General features: G+C 46.9%; 1 protein-coding gene across 1 annotated transcript; it reads left to right on the top strand.

The window, feature by feature from the left end:
- The first annotated feature begins 239 nt into the window (after positions 1-239).
- Positions 240-7,965, top strand: dus2 (dihydrouridine synthase 2). Its single transcript, XM_085358833.1, has 16 exons — positions 240-279; positions 904-1,041; positions 2,627-2,672; positions 2,749-2,840; positions 3,162-3,205; positions 3,323-3,383; positions 3,460-3,507; positions 3,581-3,646; positions 4,257-4,327; positions 4,657-4,743; positions 4,957-5,125; positions 5,239-5,360; positions 5,453-5,593; positions 6,145-6,232; positions 6,336-6,409; positions 7,496-7,965. The coding sequence occupies exons 2-16, from the start codon at positions 922-924 to the stop codon at positions 7,761-7,763; spliced, it is 1,497 nt and encodes a 498-aa protein (XP_085214959.1). The 5' UTR covers positions 240-279; positions 904-921; the 3' UTR covers positions 7,764-7,965.
- Positions 7,966-10,305: the final 2,340 nt, after the last annotated feature.

The following is a 10,305-nucleotide window of genomic DNA, read 5'->3' on the forward strand; positions in this document are numbered from 1 at the left end:
AAGTTAAATATATTGATTAAATTTGTAATTTTTGTAATATTATATATTTCTGTTTCCTTAACCTCAGAGGTTTTTTTGTTTTTGCTGAATTTTATTTTTATTATTATTTTTATTTAAAATGAAAACTATAAATATAGATTCTGCTCTACTGAAGGTGTCGCGAAGATGAACGACGTGATGACGTAGATACCTAAACAGGAAGTTTAAACTGCAGCACGCTTTATTCTTCCCCACATGAGCACGAGAGCCGCTGTCGTCAGCACCTGAGAACAAATGCCGGTAAAGATTTGATTTAAACGTAGAGATAAAAACCTCTGCATGATCGCAGCTGTCGCTTCCGTACTAACGCCTGTTTTCAGCTCGTGACGGAAACACAGTTAAGCAATTAGCTAGAATGCTAACGTAGCTTGGCTAGCCGCTCTGCCAAACTCTGTGCACAAGAATTGCAGTTAAAACGTTTATCGCTTGTTCGCTGTCGGAAAGCTACCAGAGAGCATGAAACTAACTTTTCTACAATAAGCATCTCAATAAGGTTAATTCGGCGCAGATAGTTAGCAGATAATTGAAAATATTCAAGTGAAATTCTAACTTTAGGTCTGATAATCTGACCAGGTTGTCGACCTGTAGGAGAAGCTAATTGATCCAAAGCAACACTAAAAGGTAGGAATGTTGTTATTTGTATTGATTTATTTCAGTGGTGTCAATTAATGCATTAAACATACTTCTTTCAGTTATATCCAGTTGTGTTAGAACCGAAACCGCCTTAAATCAGCTGATTTTTTTGTAAGGGAGTTTTGTGTTGTTGTGAAAATGCGGCTAAACATGCCAGCACCTCTGGATAGTTGAAGCCCAGCTGTTTAAGAGGAGGGTCTCTGACCGTTGGGTCCTGTGTGGTCTTGGCAGGACGACTGAGCCGCCACGATGGCAGCAGGCCGGCTGAGCTTCAATAACATCACCGCCCTGGCTCCCATGGTGCGAGTGGGGACTCTGCCCATGAGGCTGCTCGCTCTGGACTACGGGGCTGATGTGGTTTACTGTGAGGTGAGGACAGAGGCTGTATCCTTGGTGACCATATTTGGATTATCCCCTCTCTGTGACATCATACAGAGCAAAGAGTGGTGAAAAAATAAATAAAATTATATTTATACAGCATCTTTCTAGACAGTCACAAAGTGCTGCACATAAGATGACAAATAATAAAATGGTAAAACAGACAATATAAAACAGGCACAAATTAACCAAAAACTGTTTTAAAAAGAGTTTTGAGTTGTTTTTTTAAAAACAGCTACTAAGTCCACAGTTCTTAAGGTTTGGGGGGAGAGGGCCACAGTCTCGGGGCCACAGTGGCAAAAGCTCCGTCAACCTTAGGCTACGTTCACACTGCAGGTCTTGATGCTCAATTCCGATTTTTTGATCAAATCCGAGCAGACAAAAAAATCGGATTTTATTTCTAATAAAATGCGACAGCAAACGCGCTCTAGTGTGAACGCTCAAAGCGGCCGCATGCGCAAAAGAAGACGTCACACACAACGCGCTCTGTTTAGACCCAGAGCAACAGTATTGTTTGACTGATGGCCTTAATATAAATACTTCGGACTTTACGTTTCCCAATTTTTGCTTTAAGTTATTTTGTTATTTACATAATAATGTAGATAACCTAATAATGATCCTTATTGCTGTTTGAGAGGAGCGCTGCTTCAAAGGATAGCTGCAGATTTCTGTCAGAATCTGCAGGTTATGCAGTACAAATAAAATGTTCACGTCTCTCCAACGTTGTCTTCTCAACAGTTTCACTGACATCAGGATGGCCAGGAAGCATTCACCATGTCTTCTCCGGCGCTGATAATTGGCGTCTGTCTTGTGTCGGTGACGTAAAAGACGGATTTAATGCGAAGTGACCATCAAACAGCAGTCGCTTTCTAAAACATCAGATATGTATGGGATTCAGCACCACATATGAAAGTGACCCAGATCGGATTTGAAAATATCGGATTTGCGCCGTGCACACTGTCACACCATGATGGGATAGATGGTTGCAGAGGGTCAAAAAAATCGGATTCGATGTGCTTTCGCCTGCAGTGTGAATGCAGCCTTAGTTCTCATCTTAGCTTGTTTTATAGCAAGTAAGCCCTGATCAGATGACCTCAGGGACCTGCTGGGGACATCGGGCTGTGGCAGATCAGAGATGTAGGCTGGTGCCAGTCCAGGCAAGGCTCTAAATGTCAAGACCAGGGTCTTAAAATGAACTCTAAGTTCAACAGGAAGCCAGTGTAGCTGAAATAGCAACGGTGTCACATGTGAATACTTTGTTAAAAGCCTGGCTGCAGCATTTTGCACAGCCTGCAGACGATCCAGGGAACCTTTGCTTAGACACATAAACAAAGAGTTACAGTAGTCCAAGCGTGAGAAAATAAGCAATCTCAAGTATAGCAATCTCCAGTTCAGAGTGAGATAAAATAGGGCTTAACTTAGCCACATTTCTTAAATGAAAAACTGCTAAGATGGAGTGTTTACAGCAACCTGACGGAACTTGGGTCACGTGTTGACCACAAGAAGAGGGAAATGTTTGATAAGAAATAAGTAAAATCCGAATAGTTCCCCCTTGACCCTTTGGTGTCTGTTGCAGGAGCTGATTGACATCAAAATGGCCCAGTGTCAGAGAGTGGTAAACGGTAAGAATCTGTGCCCTTCGCTGCCCTTCATACCGGCTGTTCATTCAGACCTTTCTCATAACTGTGTGTGCATCAGACGTGCTGGAGACGGTGGATTTCGTGGCTCCGGATGACCGAGTGATGTTCAGGACCTGTGAGAGGGAGAAGGGCAACGTCGTCTTCCAGATGGTGAGACTGGAAGCTTATGAGCGAGCAGAATGGCATCGACGTGGAGAAACAAAATTACTTTATTGGCTTTGTGCTTATTGTTTGCTATGGAAACGATAAGTCTGATTGGTCCTCTGCAGAGACGGGTCACAGGGTCAATCTCACATACTGTTTGACCCAAACAGTATTGAAGGATTAATCTTCCATTTATTATGTCAGACGTCTGTAGTTCAAAATTCAGGATTGGCACTTATTGTTGGGGAGGTTCAACGTGCTGTGAAGACATGAAATATGAACAGTGTGTAAGGGGACACCTCGAACAGTCTTCCTTTTGTCTTTCAGGGAACCGCTGACCCGGACAGAGCGTTGGCTGTGGCCCGACTTGTGTGAGTTCAAAGTTGACTCTTTGTGTTGCGAGTGAAGTGCTCGTGCCGTCAAGCTCTGCACCGCCTTCCTCGTCACAGTAACTTTAAACTTTGTGATAACAAGCTGCTTCCTCACAGGGAGAAGGATGTGGCTGCTGTCGACGTGAACATGGGCTGTCCAAAGGAGTATTCCACCAAGGTGAGTCCAGTCGCCCCCCACTGACGCTGTGACCCTCTGTCCCTGTGGCTGACCTCTGACCTCTGCTGTCCTGCAGGGCGGGATGGGAGCTGCTCTCCTGTCGGATCCTGATAAGATCGAAGCGGTGAGCTGTGAGCTAAGAGATCACGTCAGGATAAAAGGAATGTTTTTAATTCTGACTTTGGTCTTCACCTCAGATCCTGAGGACGCTCGTGACAGGAGTTTCCATCCCGGTGACGTGTAAAATCCGAATCCTGCCCTCAGTAAGACGTGAACGTTTCACTTCCTCACCTTCACTCTGTTATCTTATTCATAGCTGTATGTTTCAGTGTTAATGTGAGCTCACCCCTGTGCACTGTGGAGGGGGTTCCCTTTACCTCGTATTTTAAGGTCTTGTGAGACCCCATCCTTAAAAAATGAAATGTCATGTGCCTTGCACCCTCTGCATGCACACAGCCCCACCTCTGCCCTGTTTGTTGCAGCATGCGGTAATATGCAGCAGCAAATCTGCAAGTGCGTGTTTTACTTGCTGCCTTGCACCGTGCAGTCAAAGTGCTCGCTCAGAGACGCCCAGCTTTCTGTTTCGCCTCAGCTCTGCGTGTTTGGACGTCTGATCGTGGTTGGCTGCACGCTACGCGCAGTTTTTAAATGATGGTTTCATTCATTAAGAGAACAAAGTTATCCAAACCTAACTGCCCGTGTGCAAAAGTAACTGCCCCCTAAACCTGATAACTGTTCCAGCCTCGACACTGAGAAGTCAGGTGTTTGTGGTCCCTTCAGTGGGCCACATGTGCAGAAGAATACATGGGGGGGGGGGGGGGGGGGGTAAATACTTACTGCAGATGTTTAATCTTCACTGTTCTTTGGTTCCAGCTGGAGGAAACAGTCAGTCTGGTCCGAAGGATCGAGAGGACGGGCGTCGCTGCGGTCGCCGTTCACGGCAGGTAAACTGCGTCAGGAGTGTGAAAACGTCAGTTACAGAGAAGCAGAGTACAGTTTCATGCAGTCATTCAACTCGGATACATAATTAATTATAATGAGGCCAGTTCATCCTCTGATTGTCTTTGCTTTGCATCTAAAATATGAGAAAGTTAGAAAAACATCTCATAATATTTTTAAAAATAACTTTTACTGCACAAAACCAAACAACCGAACAATCTGTTTACGGTGCCAAACAGAAGGAGCCAATAAGGAGCCTGGAAAAGTCTCGAACTGCTTCCTGTTGGATTTCTTTTGGCTGTCGCTGACGGACGTCTGTCTCGTTGTTGTTCAGGTTTAAGGACGAGCGTCCCAGACATCCTGTCCACTGTGATTACATTCAGGCCGTCGCTCAGGCCGTCTCCATCCCCGTCATCGCAAAGTGAGTAACAGTCAGCTCCCGCTCATGTGTTTGAACGCCATTCTCGGCTTGAGATCGAGAGTTTGGCCCTGTTAGGGGAGAGCGGCAGCTCCTCTGAGGACAGAGCCGTGTGGTTTCTGTCCTCAGTAAATAGAATCTTAAGTACCAGCGTTCCTAAACGCAACACTAAGACCTGGAGTCATTAAACCGTCCGCTGTCCTGTGTCTCCTTCAGCGGAGGCTCTCTGGATCACGTGAAGACCAACGCCGACATAGAGGAGTTCAGAAAGGCGACGGGCGCCTCGTCGGTGATGCTGGCCCGCGCCGCCATGTGGAACGCGTCACTGTTCCGCAGCCAGGGAGCGCTTCCTTTGGAGAAGGTCATGGAGGACTACCTCAAATACGTGAGTTTGAAGTGCAGCTCGTGAAGACGCAGAATAAAATTCAATCTTTGGGGAAGCTTTGAGCATGTTTGGCGTTTTGTTGATTACCACAGATGTTGTTTGATGCTTCACAGGCGATTCAATACGACAACAATGCCTTCAACACAAAGTACTGTCTGTGTCAGATGCTCAGAGACAAGGTGGAGTCTCCTCTGGGGAAGCAGGTGCAGGCGGCGCAGACCAACGCTGAGATCAGGTGCAGCACTGTTTGTTTGTTTGTTTGCAGCAGTGTCAGATGTGTATGTACGTAGGGTGGGTGTGGTGTGATGTGGTGCTGACGTGTTGCAGCGAGGCGTACGGGCTGCAGGAGTTTTACCGGCAGACTCGGGAACAGCTGCAGGCTCGGAGGGACGCCCTGCAGAGCGGCAGCCAGCCGGAGCGACCCGTCACGGACGGAGACGTCACCACCATGGCCGTCAAGTTCGAACGGTGAGTGAAAAACACGTTTTCAGCTCCTCGTTTGCAGCTGGAGATGATTCTCATGGTTGACGCAGCGGCTCGTCGAGCCGGCCGTGAAAGGCCAGTGCACCACGCTTTTAGAGGCGTTGTGGTTTTCCAGAGACCTCAGCACAATATTTATGTAGTGTTATTTGATGAATTCATGCCACGACTCTTAACTGGAAATGAGCTTGTGGCTGATTTTTCCACCGTTGATAAACACGGTCTGGGGGTTCTTCTAACTTCTGTTCCCCAGTTTAACCTTAAGGAACCAGACCGCTTTATTTTTATCTAAAAATCAGGATTTGGCCGTCAGCCTGAAGACCAGCGGGCGGTGTGGACACGCAGCTTGTTCACGTCCACCTGCTGGTTATGTTTGGGCACCGAGAACTACTCAGTAGGTTCAGGGAACGTGTCAGTGTTACATGCACCAAACGCCGCCTCGAGAGAAAACGAGCAGCTGTATGACAGCGGGCTGGACACCGCTGCCCGTCTGCCTGCGTGGACTAAAGTGAAACTTGGTGGATTTGATGTGTTTGCAGGAGAGAGTATCCTCCTCAAATCACTCCGAAGATGTTCCTGCTCGAGTGGAGCCGTAAGGAGAAAGTGGAGCAGCCGCAGTACGAGACGGTGAGCAAACGCAAAGCTTCACGTCGACAGAAATGTTCGCCTTCGTTCCTGAATGTGACGGCGTGAATGATTTGTGCGGTTCTAAGAGGTGTGTGTGTTTCAGGTGCAGCGCGCTCAGGACCGAGCCTTTCAGTCCACAGTGACCGTCGCGCAGAAGAAGTACAGATCTTCACTGTGGTGAGTACAAACTTCAGTGCTTCTGCTCTGTAGCTGTGTTCAGTCACAGCGAGCCGCTAATGTGCTAAAACACCAGCGAGGCTCATCTCTTTCCCTCCACACAACCGGCAAAGTTTCTTGTTGGGTTCTTCTGAGCAGCTCTGAAAGTCTCCTGGGTTCACCGGTTGTTGAGCGGTGGTTCAGGCTTCTGTTTTTGGACGGGTGGACTGTGCCGAGCTTTGGCTCAATCCTGGAGAACTCAGCTGTTGTCCTGCTTCATGTCCAGCTGACAAATCTCAAATCTGATTTTTAGCCTGCATGCAAGCCGTTTTGCAACCCGCCTCCACCTTTTTCATTGATGCTCTTTTCTGTTGCTACATGCACTGAATTGCTGCCGTGTGATTGGCTGTTTGGATAGTTGCGTCATTTAGCAGCTGAACAGCCAACAGGGAATCTATACTCCTGAAGTAAGTTGTGAAGAGTCGGGAACGCTGAAAGATGACAGGAATGGCGTCTCTGAGCCCTCTTTAAGCACCTCAGTGACAAAATCAAGTCAACTTTATTTGTCAATTCTGCCACATGTACAGGACATACAGAGAATAGAAATTTCGTTACTCTCAAACCCTAGGTGAAATAGCAAATGAACATTTAAATATAAATGTCAGCTTGTGGAATAAACTGCATGGCTCTGATCCTCTGAGCGCTCCCGCCTCCTCACAAATATCTGTGCTCGCTCATTTCCTACGGTTATTGTGACGTCTCGTGTGGTTGAGCGCCCCTCCTACTGTTCTGACCACATTAGCTTCTCACAACAGGCACGACTGAAAGTGTGAAAATAGAAAGTTTCATACAGATTATCAAAAGTAGACTCGGTGTTGTCCCCGTCTGACACCAAGTGACTCATTTCAGCTCCAGATTTCATTTTGAAATGACACAAAGTAACTGAAGAGAATTAGAATATGTTTATTTAAAGACATCGTGAGGATGTTTTTCCAGCTCAGAGTGCGGAAACCCTCCAAGAAATGAGCCGCAATTGAAAATTTGATCGCAGTCGTGATTTCTTGAGTCTGCTGCGCTTTGGGCTAAAACTATCTCGCCGTCTTTCAGGGAAAAGTCAAAGAAGTTTGCAGAGCAAGCGGCCGCCATCGTCTGCCTGCGAGTTCTGGGAGTACCAGAGGGACGGATCGGCGAGGAAGACTCCGGCCTGGTCTGCAAAAGGAAGAGGGAGGGGAAGGTGAACGGCGCCGCAGAGGAAGAGAGGAGTAGGAAACGGCACGTAAACGACGTCCTGCAACAAACCTCAGAGGTTGCTGTGGTAACGAACAGTGGCAGTCACCAAGAGGCTCCGCCTCCGAGCCAGCGGGAGAGCCTGTGAGGAGTTTAACAGCTGGCAGTGACCTGCATGATCAGACATTTAACCCAGAAATGAACTCTGAGTTTGTGCTCAGTTTTATTTTTTTATTATTCATCACTTCATCTGATTTAAACTCAAAGTAAATATTTTTTAAACCCAGCACGGCTGACATACGTCTCACAGCTCAGGTCTGATCGTTTAGTCCCGTTAACCACGCCGCTCATCCGCCTCTGTCCTGTGGATGTCTGCACGTGTGCGGGGAGCCACGCCTCCTAATGCACGCGGTTAAAACCCATCAGAACTCGCTGGGTTTTATATGAAACGTCTCGCGCGTGGCGTAGCCATCACACGGTGTCCGACCTGCAGAACAGACGCTATCCAGTGTGAGAGCCTCGGGTGTTTGATAAGAGAAGATTAAATTAAACACAGACCTCCTCCAGCTCTCTTCTGGGGTGGTGGGGAGGGCAAGATCTCTCCAGGAAGGGTCTCCTCCTGGGTCCAGAACACCTCACCTGCCAGGAGGAGCGCCACTCTGTCTCTGAGGGAGAGCCCCGCCCCCTTCAGAAGAAGCTCATTTCTCCCGTTAGTAACCCCGATCTCTCCCGGCCACAGGTGAGGGTAACAACAACAATCAGCAGCTTCACCGTTACAGTTTCATCACTGCAGCTGCTCGTCTCCAGCCCGGGTCCTTAGAATTTACAGACAAACGGCTGTTGGATAAAGGAAAGCTGGCACAAACATCGAGCTCCTACATGTGAGGCTTTAATGAAAAACCTCACCAGAGGTGCCACACGAACATTTCACACACGCGTCCTGCAGCAGGTGAGCGACGGTTTCAGGGCTCGCCTAAAATCTGAGTCAGATCCTGGAATAAATGCAATCCTGTGGCTGCTCGTTAGTGATTCCTGTCAGCCTGGTATGAGCTGAGTGGACGACGCTGCGCAGCTGGAGCATCAGAGCGTCTGCCTGTAGATGTCTCTGTGCTGGACAGGTGAAAGAAGAGGGCGGTGCTCAACTTTTCAGTTCAAAGTTGAATCTGTAGAGCGTTGCAGAAAGCCGTTTTAACACCCGGTGCCTTACTCTGTCTTTTGTTCATGATTTGTGGAAGAGCCTCAAACGCACCGTGTGCTGATGGAGAAGACGTCTGTGATTTGTGCGGCTTCTCGCCGCTCAGTAAACACTGACTGTCACACTTTGTGAACTTGTTTTGATCTCATGATCTTCTTTGTCTTAAGGTATAAAATCTGCCAAATGATGTCATGTTTTATGTTCATGCCAAAGGAACAACCTGTGCTTTTCTTTGTCTGCAAGTTGAATTAAAGCATGTGCAGCCTGGTGGATCTGTCCTCACAGAGCTCAGCTGTTCATAATGACATTTTGGACACTTTTCATTAACACTGGCTCAGGCTATGTTTGCCTCCATTAAAGAGGTCGTCTCTGTTAACCAAATGTACATGTGGCTCATTTCCCCCTCAGTAATATCTGAATTTAATTGGATTTTAAACCCAGAACTTTAATCACTTGTTTTGTTGCAGCAGGATTTCTGCTCATGTTCAGAACTTTCTGCACAGTCAGATGAAAGAAAAATAATTATCAAACTAGCTAAACCCAAAAACATGACTGACTGTTTTTACAATTATTGAATCCAGCGATGAGGCACAGAAAGCTGCAGTTCCTCTAACATCCACTAGAGGCTCCCGCAGTCAGTCCATCCCATGGACTCCCATGTTAAAACTTTGCTGGAGATATGAACACGTTTACAGCCTGATACACAAACTTCGGTCTCTACAGATGTGATCTCTATATAACACCTGTGCAGGTGGGGAGTCACTGTGTAAAGTGCATTAAGGCTGAAAGTTCGAACTATTCGGGGCGTGGCCTCTCTGGCCTGATAGGCGGATGGTGACACAGGCAGCTGTAGCTGCTAGCTGTCTGTTAGGCTTCACCTCTGGTAACTGGAGTCCCTGAACTGGACCTCTGGACCGTGTGATGTTTGGAGCATTTTTTTTTTTTGTTTGTTTTTTTGTCATGAGTGAAATTCTATTTCCGCACTAATTTGCAGGCGCTCTCATACTGTTTATGAATGCAGCTCGTTCTCATTAGCTGATAAATGAATACTCCACACTGTTGTCTAAACATGGTCACTTCTAGGTCCCACTAACCAGCATGGTGGCAGCCAAAAATGTTAAAACGGAGGCTTTAATATTCACTCATGAACCAACATGTGAGCTGTGTCCATCTGTCACATACAGTCTATGCCTCTCCTCTTCTCACTGTTCTGATCTTTAGCAAACATGAGCATGACATTAAAAAAGAAAGATTCTGTGGTTTTATTAACTCGTATTTGATCAACTTTCGGTTCAGGACGTGCTCAGAAAATCTCAGGAGAATGCGATCAATAATTATTAAAAAATATTTCTCAATTTTCTGTTATTTGTGTCGACCTTCATCCACAGATCAGCACATCTCTGGTGTCGCTGTATGATGTGGAGGCCCGGGCATAACAATGCTCGGCAGTCCCTCATAAAGAGGGTCACCTGGTCACCCAACCCACACCTGAACC

This window comes from Diplotaxodon limnothrissa, linkage group LG7 (assembly GCF_057381915.1).
Source record: "Diplotaxodon limnothrissa isolate DT_005_m linkage group LG7, D_limnothrissa_male_GT1.1, whole genome shotgun sequence".
In the NCBI taxonomy this organism is placed as follows: Eukaryota; Metazoa; Chordata; class Actinopteri; order Cichliformes; family Cichlidae; genus Diplotaxodon; species Diplotaxodon limnothrissa.